Source organism: Hippopotamus amphibius, chromosome 3 (genome assembly GCF_030028045.1).
Source record: "Hippopotamus amphibius kiboko isolate mHipAmp2 chromosome 3, mHipAmp2.hap2, whole genome shotgun sequence".
Lineage (NCBI taxonomy): Eukaryota > Metazoa > Chordata > Mammalia > Artiodactyla > Hippopotamidae > Hippopotamus > Hippopotamus amphibius.
In genome coordinates, this window is record NC_080188.1 from 89,055,111 (window position 1) to 89,068,573 (window position 13,463).

At 46.4% G+C, this 13,463-nt stretch overlaps 1 protein-coding gene across 2 annotated transcripts in view; it reads left to right on the top strand.

Annotated features, from left to right (window-relative positions):
• The window catches only part of FNIP2 (folliculin interacting protein 2), a 122,959-nt gene that overhangs the window by 57,394 nt on the left and 52,102 nt on the right, over positions 1-13,463 (top strand). The window contains exons 2-8 of one of the 2 annotated variants that reach the window (XM_057726154.1): positions 797-923; positions 4,184-4,312; positions 6,655-6,755; positions 8,090-8,161; positions 10,269-10,369; positions 10,539-10,628; positions 12,123-12,194. In XM_057726154.1, the coding sequence (XP_057582137.1) occupies positions 797-923; positions 4,184-4,312; positions 6,655-6,755; positions 8,090-8,161; positions 10,269-10,369; positions 10,539-10,628; positions 12,123-12,194 (692 nt within the window). The remainder of the gene's footprint in view (positions 1-796; positions 924-4,183; positions 4,313-6,654; positions 6,756-8,089; positions 8,162-10,268; positions 10,370-10,538; positions 10,629-12,122; positions 12,195-13,463) is intronic. The other variant, XM_057726155.1, reaches the window with a different exon arrangement.

Genomic DNA, 13,463 nt, shown 5'->3' on the forward strand with positions numbered 1-13,463 from the left:
TCCGCTTAGTTGACCAGCTGCTCAACCTCTAGCTTCCAGCACCATGACTGTCACACGGCAGGCACTCCATCTGTGTTGAACGGGTGGACAGACACATAACTGACGATGCCCAAAGCAGTGCCTTTAGATAGTTGCCCTTCCTTAGTCCCCGGGCGTTATCATTTCACTTGTTGCTGAAGAACGAACCTGTGTTTGGAGCGGTTTTGTCCCAGTGGCTTTTGGTTTGCTTTATTACTCGTGGTCACTGTCTGCGATTCAGACACCATACAGTGATACGCTTGGCTTTCCAAACTTCCCTGTCAGAGCCAGCCACGATAGAAAAAAAGACTGAGTCCCAGGAGATATAATTCCTCTCGGTTGGCCTGAGCCTGGGTGGGTGGGAGAGAAAGTGCAGGGGCTCTCCTGATTGGCTCCAGATTCCCGGCCTGATGGCCCAGGGGCGTGAACGCACCAGACCCTTCGACCTAGGCTGCGCCACCCCCAGCACCCAAGCACCAGGCTCAGCTCCCTGCCCAGCCCTTGCTGGTCCTGCCTGACATCTCCGCCCAAAGTTGCTTTGGAAGGGGAAGCTCGCTTTCCGGTGATTTATCATCTCAGCAGCCTTGCCAGCTGGGGTCACGGGCACCGGCACATCCGAGTCCACGGGCAGGGCTGTGTGCCCAGGTGTGCAGGGACTGCGCCCTCTACGTGCTGCGGCTTCCACGCGCACGTGCACACCGGCTGGGAGACTTGTCTCTCCGTGACCGTCCCAAGTGTTGTCGCTAACACGACTTCTTTCTCTCTTGTTTACCCACAGTTGGTCATGTTCGGAGTTGGACCTGAACGAGATTCGCCTCATAGTTTACCAGGACTGTGAAAGGAGAGGCAGACAAGTCTTGTTTGATTCTAAAGCTGTTCACAAGCTTGAGGAGGTGGCAGCTCAGGTAGGAAATGTGAATTTGCTTTCTCCTTTTGCGTTTATTAGTCCATCGTCTGCTCTTTGGGCTGAATCGTGCAGCGCCCTTAGGGTTTAGAGGAAATACGGGCAGGGGTTCCCCCCATGCACCCCATTTGTGTTCTTATTAATATACACAGGTGAGACTGTTATCAAGTCATCACGCAGATGCTAAGCATGGTATTGTAGATGTTACCAGAAGCGAATTTGTGGTGAGTCGCAATCCAGTAGGATTTTGATGCCAAATGTGTGCCGTGTAATGGGAAAACTAGAAGGCTAAAAGTCATGAAGCGTTCACCTGAAGGGAAGGTCTGGTATTACCCATAGGTAGTGAGAGGTGTTATATAGCACTGGGTTAAATAGAAGTGGAGAGCTTTCCTCGCCACAGGGCTGCAGGGTGCTAACGTGCACTGTTGTCTGCAAAAGGGCCTACGACCCAAACCCATTTAACCAAGGAAGTTTTATTTCCTTTTTGTAGTGGAGGGTGGGGTGGGGGTGGGGGTTATGGTGATGATGATGGTGGTGGTGATGCTGATGGTGATTGTGGTAATGGAGGTAGTGGTGGTGATGGAGGTGATAGTGGTGATGGTGGGTGATGGTGGTGGAGGTGATGGAGGTGATGATGGTGATGGAGGTGGTGATGGTGGTGGAGGTGATGGAAGTGATGATGGTGATGGAGGTGATGGTGGTGGAGATGATGGAGGTGATGATGGTGATGGAGGTGGTAATGGAGGTGATGGTGGTGATGGAGGTAAAGGTGGTGGTCGTAGTGCTGATGGTGGTGGTGTGGGGCATGGGGGGCCTTGGGGTGGGTAAAATGGGGACAGAGCAGCTCTCAATCCCTTGGAGCCAGAACGGGAAAGGTAGAGTGACGTGTCCAGGTGGGAGCAGAGTCTGGTCTTTCCTGTGAGTCTTCAGGACAGCTGTCCAGTGTATTTCTGACTTGTCACCTTTCAACAGTTATTCAGATGTCTGTAAATTAAATAAATCCCTTTGCGTTTCTTCTTTTCATGTTCAATAATCTGCTACCTGTATTGACTGAATCCTGGCAGTTTAGAGAATGTGCAGCTAAGTAAGTAAATAGTTTATGTCAGGGTCTCTGTTTCTTCAGGGCTGAGGTCTCTTCCTGCTTTGATAAGGTCATTTCTGCAGGAAGGAAGTGTTTGGTTAAAGGTGGTTTAGCTGGGAGGATCCCATGTGCTTTGGAATTTGGCCAGGTAGCTAATCATTATAGCAGTTGTTGGGCTTGTTAGGTAGGTGGCTTGTGTGTATGTGGGGGGGGCGGGGAGGGAGACATAAGAAATCTCTCAGGTGATTCCCTGGAGGCTCTCATAGTAGATTTGTATCGTTTCAGCTGAACCGGCACTTGGCCCTTTGTTTGGTGGATAGGACATGGTTTCTCTGTTTTCCCACATCATTTCCCATTTCCCCGAGGCCTTGCACAGATGGTGTAGGTGAACCCCCTCACTCCGTCACTCAGGCTCCTGATGGGGGTACCAGGTGGAGGAAAAATTCTCACCAGTTTACACAAGTAACCGGAATCCTGTCTGTAGGAGCAGTGATGACCCTGGAGTCTGGAACAGAAGCTTCCTGGGAGCACTCACTTCATCACAGAGGAGCTGGGCCTGGGGAGGCTTGCAGAGCGAGTCCAGCGTGGGCTCTGCTCACTGTACTGGGGTGCTGTCGCCAATCTGAATGGCTCCATGCATGGTGCCAGCCAGAGGGCCTGGGGTTGGGTGGCAGGTGTGGGCTGCACGTCACTCCAGGCCACACGGGGCTGTGTTCCTGGCTTTGGTGGCGTGAAGTGGTGGGCAGACCGGAAGAGGCTGCCGAGGGCGTGAATGTGCCCGGGGGAGACCCCACGCCCTGGACCACCATCCCTGCCTGTGACTGCTGGGGACATGCTTCCTGTTCCCCTTCCATTCTTCCCCCATCTTCAGCCCCCCACCCCCTAGGCAGGCACATGACTGCAGGCATTTGCATTCGACCACCGGTGTGACTGTCACACTGGAGATTAGGTACACTGCACTTGCATTCATGTTTTTCCAAGCAAAGCTGCACACAGAAAAAGCAAAGAAGACTCAGGATAGAAACAACGCATCACAGAGGGTACAGGCTGCCTCTGTAGGGAGCAGTGTAGCTTGGAGAGGAGGGAGACAAACATTAGTAAAGGTTTATCTGTATCCCTCTGTGTCACTGTCATAAAAATCTGCCCTGAACTCAATGTAGAGAACGTGCAGTAGCTAATCCTCTACAAGCCCTGACTTTCGAAGGCCCTGTTGCGTCACATGCTATGTAAGCACAGGAGCCCCTGTTCCAGTGATTCGTCTTCATCGTTCACAAACTCGATCGCGTGGCTTTCTCTAAAGCAGGGGTCCCCAGCCCCAGCCACTACCAGTCCTCGTCCTGTTAGGACCCGGGCCGCACAGCAGGGGGTGGGCAGCGGGTGAGCGGGCGAAGCTTCATCTGTTGCTCCCCATCACTCGCGTTGCCACCTGAGCCATCCCCTCCCCCACCGTCCATGGAAAAAGTGTCTCCCACGAAACTGGTCCCTGGCGCCGTAAAGGTTGGGGACTGCCGCTCTAAAGCAGTACAGGAGGAGGTATGTCATTAAAGCACATGCCCATCTTTCCAGATGAATACTTCTGCCTTCTCAATTCCATTTGCTTGCTGAAAATTTAAATTTGAAGCAATGTCTGTATCCTCATCAATTTTATAGATTGTGAGTCTACATAGTACTAAAAAATCTTCTAGTAACCAAAACAAAGGTCACGTCTCACTGTCGGTTTTAAAATATGAATTGAAACATCAATAACAGTTGAATTATTTAAAGAGAATATTCTTGGGGACTTCCCCGGTGATCCAGTGGTTAGGACTCCGCACTTCCACTCCTGAGTCCTAACCCCTGGTTCAATCCCTGGTCAGGGAACAAATATCCCGCAAGCTGTGCGACAAGCACTGCCAAAAATAATAATAATAATAATAATAATAAAGAGAGTAGTCTTAATACATAACCCACCAGCTCTGTCTCTCACCCTTCCTCAGCATCCGACTCTTCCAAATGTTATAGACTCTCAGGAGCCGTGTTTTTGTCCTCATTGAAAAGAAAAAAACAACACTCTGGTTTTGTATGCCGCTGAGACTCGGCAGAACAGAACGATGTATGAAAGGAACCCCCAGCAAGCGTGTGCTGGGCAGCCTGATACGCTCAGTGGTGGTTTGTTTACCCTCCTCTCCCTCTTCACCCAGAAAACGGAGGACGTCCCCATGAAAACGCCAGCCAGGTGCTGCCAAGGATGCAGCAGCGGCAGCCTCTCTTCCTGTGGCTCCTCCGGGGGATCTTTACCGTATGCCAGGGAGCAGCTTCCAAAGTACCAGGTACAGCCGCCCTTGCGTGCAGAAGACCCCATGGGTTGAAGCCATTTACTGTCATTTCTCCATGGGGATAAATGGCTGCTTGCGGGCCCCACCCCTGGAATAGGAGACTAGGTATCCAAGCTCTACTCAGTGTTCTGTAATGGCCTCTATGGGAAAAGAATCTCAAAAGAGAGGGGATGTATGTACATGTATAACTGAGGCACTTTGCTGTACAGCAGAAGCTAACACAGCACTGTAAATCAAATTAAAACAAACAAACAAACCCCCCCCCCAAAAACCAAAACTGTGCTCTTAGGTGTTTCAGGCCAGTGCTGTGCTCACACTTTGGCTTTTATCTCTCGGTAAGAACTATAACAGAGCAGGGGTGATGCAGTGTAACACCAGATGAGGAGAAATAGTGCAAAGGAGGTAAACCGTCCTGTTTTGCTTCCTTTGTGGTCAGAACCAGATCAATGCACACGTGTTTTCCAGTTTTATTATAAGAGCTCAAAGGATTCTGGGGCTGTATGTGGGCATCCTGAGAAAACAGCACTTGCCAGCAGAAGGAAGGAAGCCTTGTATAGGAGCAGATGGAAAGGCAAGACCTAACTGGAGTGTGAAGGATAGAGGTCTGGTAGCATTTTTTATGTTGTGTGTGTGTGTCTAAGTCAGTAGAGGATAAGGGTTATTGAGAAATATTGCCTAACTGGGTATCAGGGAAGAAGTGTTTCATAAATACTGAATAGCAGAAGGGTACTACATATGGAGGACATATCAGTTTTTATTTTTGGAGCCATGTGGAATTTTCTCCGCCATGTTGCTGGAACAACAAAGCCAGGGAGGTTACCAGCAGCCGCAGGTGTATAGAACGTTGTTCATTTCACGGTGGGGATTGGTGCCACGTGTCTGCCCGTACTTCACGGAGCTGCCAGGCCTCAGGGCAGTATTTGGGTACAACAGCATAGGGAGAAATTTCCAGCGAGTTGAGAATCGCAGTTGCCATGTGGACTTTGTACCCCAAGAAAAAGCAGATTAAGAAATGGAGGTAGTGGGTGGAAATTATTAATAAAGAACGTGAAAGGCTGTTGGCTTCTGTGTGCATGTAGCGAGGAGGCTAGTTAAATAAGGTGGAGAGATTTCTGTTTCTCTTTCCTCCTCTGCAGACGTGTGTAAGTGGGTGTGGGGGTGTGTGTGTGTGTGTGTGAATATATATATGAATATGTGTGTGGATTTGGTGTTTTAAAAAAGAGTGTTAAGGCTGATTGCCATGTTTTTGCTTGGGTAGAAAGCAGAGCAGCAGAGAATCTGGCCAGTGGCCTGGGCATGGTGATTTGGTTTGGCCAGGCTCTGCAGGTCTCAGGCACACTGGTTTGTTTGACACTCACATCCAGCCTCCAGGTCTTGTGTCACCAGCACTTAGAGTAGGAACTGAGCATCCTGTATCCAGACGCATGCACTCATATGTCATCATATGTTCATAACATGCACATGTTACATCATATAAGTGAAGGCATTTGGGCTGCCTGCCTCCAGGGCTCCAGGAGCGTCTGGGCACAGAGATGATGGCGTGGGGGTTCCCGTCGGGAATACCCAGAATCGCAGCAACAGTTGAGGATGCGGACAGTGACAGGAGGGCCCTCTGAGGAACAGCCCTGTCCAAGGGACGATTCAGGAAAATAGAGGTTTAAAAAGGAGAGCCAACTATGTGCATCAGACAACTGAGATGTTTAATAAAGCAAACTGGGAAGCACCCACTGGATTTGACAGGAGCTAACTTTGCATAGTTGGGGGAAGGGGGAGGGAGGCAGTGCCATCCACGTTCTGCTGTGACAAAAAAGATGTGAAAGACTGGTCAGAAGCTAGGGGGTCAAATATTTTTGAAGTGTTTTAGTAAAACTTTAGGATGACCAGACTGTCTGTTATCTTTTGGACCCCACGCAACCCTGCCTGCACTGATTGGCATTTTGTTCAACACTGTTGATTTTGGTTGGATAATCCGGAGTGATATTTATTTTCGGGATGTGTCCTTAGTACCAAGAGGAGTTACCCTGTCTCTTCCATCACTTAATCTTTCTATTTAGACTTTGTAAATGGAGACTTTGAAAATCTTTGTTTCTCATAACAAGATTAATCATGAACTCTGATAAAACCCCTTGGTCCTGTACGAGGATGTTGTGTATAAAGAAGAAATCGTGAAAATTAGTGATAATCTGGGGGAAAAAGTAGGCAGTCACCATTGTAGATTAAGATTGTAAAATAATCAGTTGCTCCTTCAAGAAATGGTTCTAATTATCAACCAAACTGCACATTATTTTCTGTTGCGTTGTACATGATGTGATGGTGGTTTCTTTCACATCTTCTAGTACACGCGCCCCGCCTCTGATGTGAACATGCTCGGGGAAATGATGTTCGGCTCCGTCGCCATGAGCTACAAAGGCTCCACCCTGAAGATTCACTACATACGGTGAGTTTGGGCCACCGCACGTGAGACGTGGCGTGGGGATGTTGACTCCTTTATTCAAACATGCTTAAAAAAAGTTATGCAGTCAAATAATAATCTAAACTTTGTTATCTGATATTTACTAGCACTTGATATTTTTTGCATATCTTTAACAGTTAAAATCGTCTGACATTTTCTATATCACTCTGACCTTGAATCAGCTTATTAGCAGGACAAAATCCTAAGCTTTAACTAAGTACTGTAAATGAAACTTGGATACCAAAGTATTTTGAATATCTGCTAGGTTAGTAATAGTAATACTTTTTTTTTTTTTTTAATAAATTTATTTATTTATTTATTTAATTGGCTGTGTTGGGTCTATTTTTGCTGTGCGTGGGCTTTCCCCAGTTGTGGTGAATGGGGGCTACTCTTCCCTGTGGTGCGCGGGCTCCTCATTGCTGTGGCCTCCCCTGTTGTGGAGCACAGGCTCTAGGTGCGTGGGCTTCAGTAGTTGCAGCACATGGGCTCAATAGTTGTGGCACACGGGCTCAGCCGCTCCACGGCATGTGGGATCCTCCTAGAGCAGGGATCGAACCCGTGTCCCCTGCATTGGCAGGCGGATTCCCAACCACTGCGCCACCTAGGAAGCCAATAGTAATACTTTTAATCAGAGTTATTCAAATGTTTTAAGTTTAAAATTTCAAAATTTCACAAATTTCCCATTTTCAGATAAAAGTTTTAGTTATGATTTTTTCCTTTTATTGAGGTACATATTTTTTCTTCTTTTTTTAAATCATTGAATGAGTGCTCAGTTTTATTTTTGTTTCCAGGAAATGGTGTCTAAAATAAAAGTTTCTGCAAAAAGCAGAATGTGATGACATTAAAGAACATGTTTGTTCTCTGCATGTCGGAACAGAATTTAAGTTGCTTGAGGCACAAGCTGTATGATGGGTAAAAGGAAGCCTTTTCCCAGTCCTGCACTTACAACCTTCTGTCTGTTCATCTGTGCCACATGGCAGGTGAAAAATGTCACCTGAGAAAAAACAAACTTCTGTTGTGAAAATATTTCTACGAAGCGAAGTTTGTTCATCTGAAATATTTGTCCCCAAGGAAAACGGCCCCAGCAGTGTCTCTGTATCTCTCTCTCAGGCTTTTAACATCCTTGGGATTTTAAAATGATAAAATTAGGGGAAAAAAATCTAGGCACCTCACTGATACAGTGATTTGAAAAATACATGTCTCATTCTCTGTAAAATAAAATGCAGAAGTGAATACAACTTTCATAAAAAGTAAAAAGTAAAAAAAAAAAAAAAAAAAAGCATCTCTCTTGTCGTCTGTTCTTTTGGTTTTTTCTCCAGGTCTCCTCCACAGCTCATGGTTAGTAAAGTCTTCTCCGCCAGAATGGGCAGCTTCTGTGGAAGTACAAATAAGTAAGTGTGGGAATTTGCACTTGTCCTCTCCTCACCCTCCGTTTTTCCAAGTGGCTGTTTCTGGATAGTGTCATTCTTTGAGGGCCATAAGGCTTTTAGAGGTGAGAAGCAGGATGAGTCCACCTTAGCAAGGGGGTTTTAAAGGTGGTCCTTGTCTAATACGTAGTGAGTATGAAAAGGCCTTGGATCTTATCAGGTGACCTTAAAGACAAGTGACTAGCTAGCTAGCTAGCTAGATTTGGGGTCTTCACCTGTTACCCTCTATTCCTACTGCTAGGCACCAAGTTTTCATTCCCTGGAAAATGAAAAGTGAAGGGGAAGAAAGAGGGGTCACAGTAATGAGTTTATGGTATTTCCTGATATTATTTTATCTTAAAAAAAAATCTCAGGAATTCCCTGGAGGTCCACTTGGTGCTTCCCACTGAAGGGGGCCCAGGTTCAATCCCTGGTTGGGGAACTAAGATCCCATCAGTGGTGCGGCCAAAACAAAAACAAAAACAAAACAAAACCAAAAAATCTCATCTGTCAGTGTGTTTATTTATTTCTAAGGGAATGAAGCACAGGGTGAGTTTCCCAGGCAGAGAGGCCATCCATGCACCCTCTGTGGTTGGTGGGGACTCAGGCCAGGCAGTATTTTGATTTTCACTCCTGAGTCCCGTCCCCCCCCCTTAATTTCACACTACGTGTGTAGACCAAGAATACTTAAATGTCTGACTTAACTCTTACTCTGGCACATTTGTTTGTATATTTTGAATGTTTCAAGCAGAAATATTTCTTTTTTTTTTTAAAGTCCATACTTTTTCAGATTTCCTTCATTTAAAAAAAATATTTATTTTTATTTATTGGCTGCATTGAGTCTTTGTTGCTGCACGCGGGCTTTCTGTAGTTGCAGTGAGCGGGGGCCACTCTTTGTTGTGGTGTGTGGGCTCCTCATTGCCATGGCTTCTTTTGTTGCGCAGCACAGGCTCTAGGCGTGTGGGCTTCAGTAGTTGCAGCACTTGGGCTCATTACTTGTGGCTCTCGGGCTCTAGAGCACAGGCTCAGTAGTTGTGGTGTACGGGCTTAGTTGCTCCACAGCATGTGAGATCTTTCCGGACCAGGGATCGAACCCGTGTCCCCTGCATTGGTAGGCAGATTCTTAACCACTGTGCTACCAGGGAAGCCCCCAGAAATATTTCTTATACTTCTTTTTTGAATAAAACAACAAAACATTTGTTACACTTGGGTAAGTTTGAAAGAAATGTTGTTATAAATTAAGCATTTTAATGTTTTAGGGGTCAAATGAAGGCTGCTATTTTTTATACAATCCTGGGAAATTAAAGGTGTGTTCCTCTGTAAATTTGGGTACCATTGAGTAAATCTGCTTACTTTTCAGCAGAATAATGAGTTTACTTTTTTGAGCATTTAACATTGGATTGTCATGACTTAAGCCAGTTTAGGAATTGATGTTTACTTTTTTGTGAGATATTCTTTTTCTGACCCTTGATATTATCTAAACATTTATTATACTAACTCCCTCTAATAAAATATGAAGTTTGCATTTAAGTAAAAATTATTCTGGACTCGTTATGCTATATTATCTTCAAAATCTTTATTTTACTTGTGAATAAATACAATAAATTATTAAAATCTGCTTCTCTCACATGTGTGTTTATGAGTAATTCTAACTTTTAAGAAGCTGTGAAATCCAAGTCCTATAAGAGTCATACTTTCTGTTATATGCTCCTCCTGAAAAAGGTTGCTGAATGGATGTAAACAAAGGGTTAAAATGAATTTTATTTTGAGGGTTTATGTAAAATTACCCTTGAAATGAATAACAATATCCTAGGTGTCAGGCACCAAAGCAAGATTTTAGAATTCTGCCTCCCCCGTTATATGATATTGTGAAATTGTTCGGAATGTGTCATTTAGTTTTATAGGTTGAACTACCTCCCAAAGCCTTTCTTGTCTTTTCCTCCAACAAATTCCCCTAAAGTTTAATTCCCTTCGGTAGATGTGAGACTTTATTAATTTATAAAGAAAAGTTGTCTCTCTGTTAGCAAACAACTTTATTTGTTCCTTGATGTTTTTCTCCACTCTCTCCCTTCCTTCCCCTCTCTGGACTCAGCTTGCAAGACAGCTTCGAATACATCAACCAAGACCCTAACTTGGGGAAACTGAACACAAATCAGAATAACCTGGGTCCTTGTCGGACTGGAAGTAACCTAGGTAAACTCCACCACGTAAACGGGGTCTTGCTTTCCGGGTCCTGCCGTTGTGGGTGTGCGTTTTTCTTTCTTTGAGTTTGTGGTGTTGTTTTGTTTTGGCATTATCTTTAATCTATGTTTATTTCTGTGTGTGTACTTTGTCCGCCTCCCCATGTGTGTCTCCGCCCCAGGTGTGCTGCAGGGATGCGGCAGCAAACTGCCACCGGGGGCGGCTGAAGGAGGACCGCTCCGGCTCAGCCGCAGTGCCTCTTTCTTTGCAGGTTTGTGTGGAATGCTGAGTACGGTGTGACCCGCACACCTTAGTAAATCCTGGGCAGGTTCTTAGAAACAAATCTGCTGGATGCCTCTCTAGAAATCCAAGGGGCTCATGAGATATTTAATTTCAAACGCTGCCAAGTTCCTGGCATTCTGAAACTTCCACCTGAGAACCCGTTGTAAACATCTCTGCGGATACCCCAGCGTAAGCCGATTTTGATCTGAAATGAGCCCTTCGTGTTTCTAAGAGGATAATATCTTCTGATTTTCCTCGGCCTGTTCTGCTGCTGTGAACTGTTTCTCTTTGCCGTGGCATCTGTGACCCATTATTCACCTGCATCCTTACCTGCACAGCGTCTTCAAAAGTCATTCTAACCAGAGCATGGAAGACCAACCTCTCCCTCTCTCTTTCTTTCCGCCACCCCCCACCCCCCAGCCTCTCTCTCTCTCTAGCACTTAAGTAGTTCAAATGCACTTTCCACCTTCTTTACAGGTGTAAGCATCTCCGTCCCTGGGTAGGTACATTCTGAGATTGGCCTGGCCTTCTAGTTGAGGCTGTCGAATGTCTGCCATAGGCTGGCATGATTAATTAGTGTGGGAGCCTTCGTTGCTAACATTACAGGTTGTGTTTATTCTTCATTCTGTTTTCCTCCATAGCCCCAAATATGCTAGGCACCCTAGTTAGCTGACTGACACCCTCCTACCTACTTCAGAGTGAGGATAACATGTTTATATACTCTCCTTAAAATTGTGAAAATAAACACGCTTCACAAAATAGCTGGCAAGTAGTCAGTGTAATGATCTGGCAGGACAACCTCGTGCACCGTTAAGCTGACTGTAGCGACGTGTCAGCTATCATGTATCTCCATAAGAGCACAGTTGAGACCAATGTGAAGCATTCTGAGAAGTCTGCAATCCTTTAGAGAGTTTTCTTAGCAACTGTACAAAAGTACTGTCTATGGGTGTGTATGGAATAGACATAGAGGAAGGAATATTTGAAAATGAATATGTGTTTTCTATCTGCCAAGAGAGTGGGTTATAAAACAGAGAAGCATTTTTTTTAAATTTATGTAACGGTTTGAAAGTATTTCTCTTCTCTAGGTTACCGGTAGTTACTACTAAAACTGATTATAAAGCATTTTGAAAATACTCAGTATTTTGAAATATTTCAGTGTGTTGAAAATACTGAAAATACTTAAATGCTATTTAACTTCTACTGATGACGAAGATGCCTAAAAATGTCTGCTTGAGGATGTTTGTTCATTGTATCAAGTGCCTGCATAGTTGGTGATTCGGTTTCTTTAAGAGGTAAGCATCACTCAGAAAAATCTCTCTGCTGCAGTGTGACAGGTACAGGCAGGTGTTCACTGAATTCTGCCTTCTCGGTCCTCTCTCTGTGCACTCGTGCCAGTCGCCACTAGCAGTCGTGAAAACGAGTGCCGTCAATTCGAGCCGCTCGTCTCTGAGAGCCAGTGACCAGATTTCCTTGCCTCCCGCAGCTCACAGCACCCCGGTCGACATGCCGAGCAGAGGACAGAACGAGGACAGGGACAGCGGCATCGCCCGCTCAGGTACGTGCCTTTCCTCTTGTTGGCGTCACCCGTGGCGCGAGCCCTCTGAGATCCGGGCCTTTACGGGCAGCATCTGGGTGTGACGTGCACAGAGACAGCTCTCGCGAGACGAATGAACTTCGAGGAGTGTTTTTAGAGGGAGGCCTCCTGCAGCCAGCGGTCCCAGGGCCTTGCCTGCTGAGTCCTGAGCATCAAATCAGAGGAAGGACAGTGTCTGTGGGAGTCCTCTGGCCACGATCATGGGGGCTGCCTGCTGACCTGCTCACTCTTTCTTCTGTCCTGGACGCATGATGCTCTAGATTTTACCTCCCAGTACCCCTTCTCTCCTTAAGTTCTTACTGACGAGGGTTCTTGGCCTCCTCGATCAATGGAAATTGACTGGAGGCCAGACTTGAAATTCAGACAAAGCTTTATTGGGGCCCCTGCTGCAACGGGGGGAGTGAGAACAAGTATTTGCTCGCTCCCCGAGGAGGAACCCAGCTGGTTCCTTATATGGGGTAAGGGTAGGGGTGTGTCCAGGGGTCAGGCCAGAGGGGTGGCTCTGAGCCCACCCCTTTGGTGGGGTCGTGTGCAGGGTGCATGCGAGGTACCCTGTTTTGGCTCCCGGCCCTTCAGAAATGGCAGCTGGGTTTTGTCCTTTTTACATCTTGTCCATAACTTGCTCCACCTGCACATGCATGCAGTTGTTTTTAGTCGTTTAAAGTTTCTTTGTATGTTGCTGCTTGAGGAGATGTTTGTCCAGGTGCAAGCACTGCAGCAAAAGGTCCCAGCTCCCAGGTCCCAGCCTGTCTCAAAGCCTTCAACTTTTCTAATACTGTTTTTAAGATCTTTTGATTTCTGCTTTTGTACATGATTCTGCTGTTGATTTTGATATGTGGATCATATCTGAGGTAGATCCCGTGCTGTGAAAGAAGGGTGGTGAGCGAACGATGTGGCATTTGAGGGTTCAGGGCTGTTTGCACTGTGCCCACTGCAGATCCGGGGCGCCCACGTGTCTCCTGCACCTGCCTGGTGGCCAGGCAGCCCCCGGCTGTGCTGGGCCTGGGGCTGGGCTCACTGCCTTCACTCGTTTCAGTTTCCCTTGGGCCCCTTCCCTGTGGTGCCAGAGCCCTTCGCCCCGCTTGGCACAGCTCTGCTCCCAGGTTATTAAATGAAATGGAATTTGTGACCAAGTCCCCCTATTTGGTTAATACACATCACATGATGGAAAGTTCACAGCATCCTACTTATGGTTAGATTCAACAAGTCAACTCATGTTGGGCTTCCTAA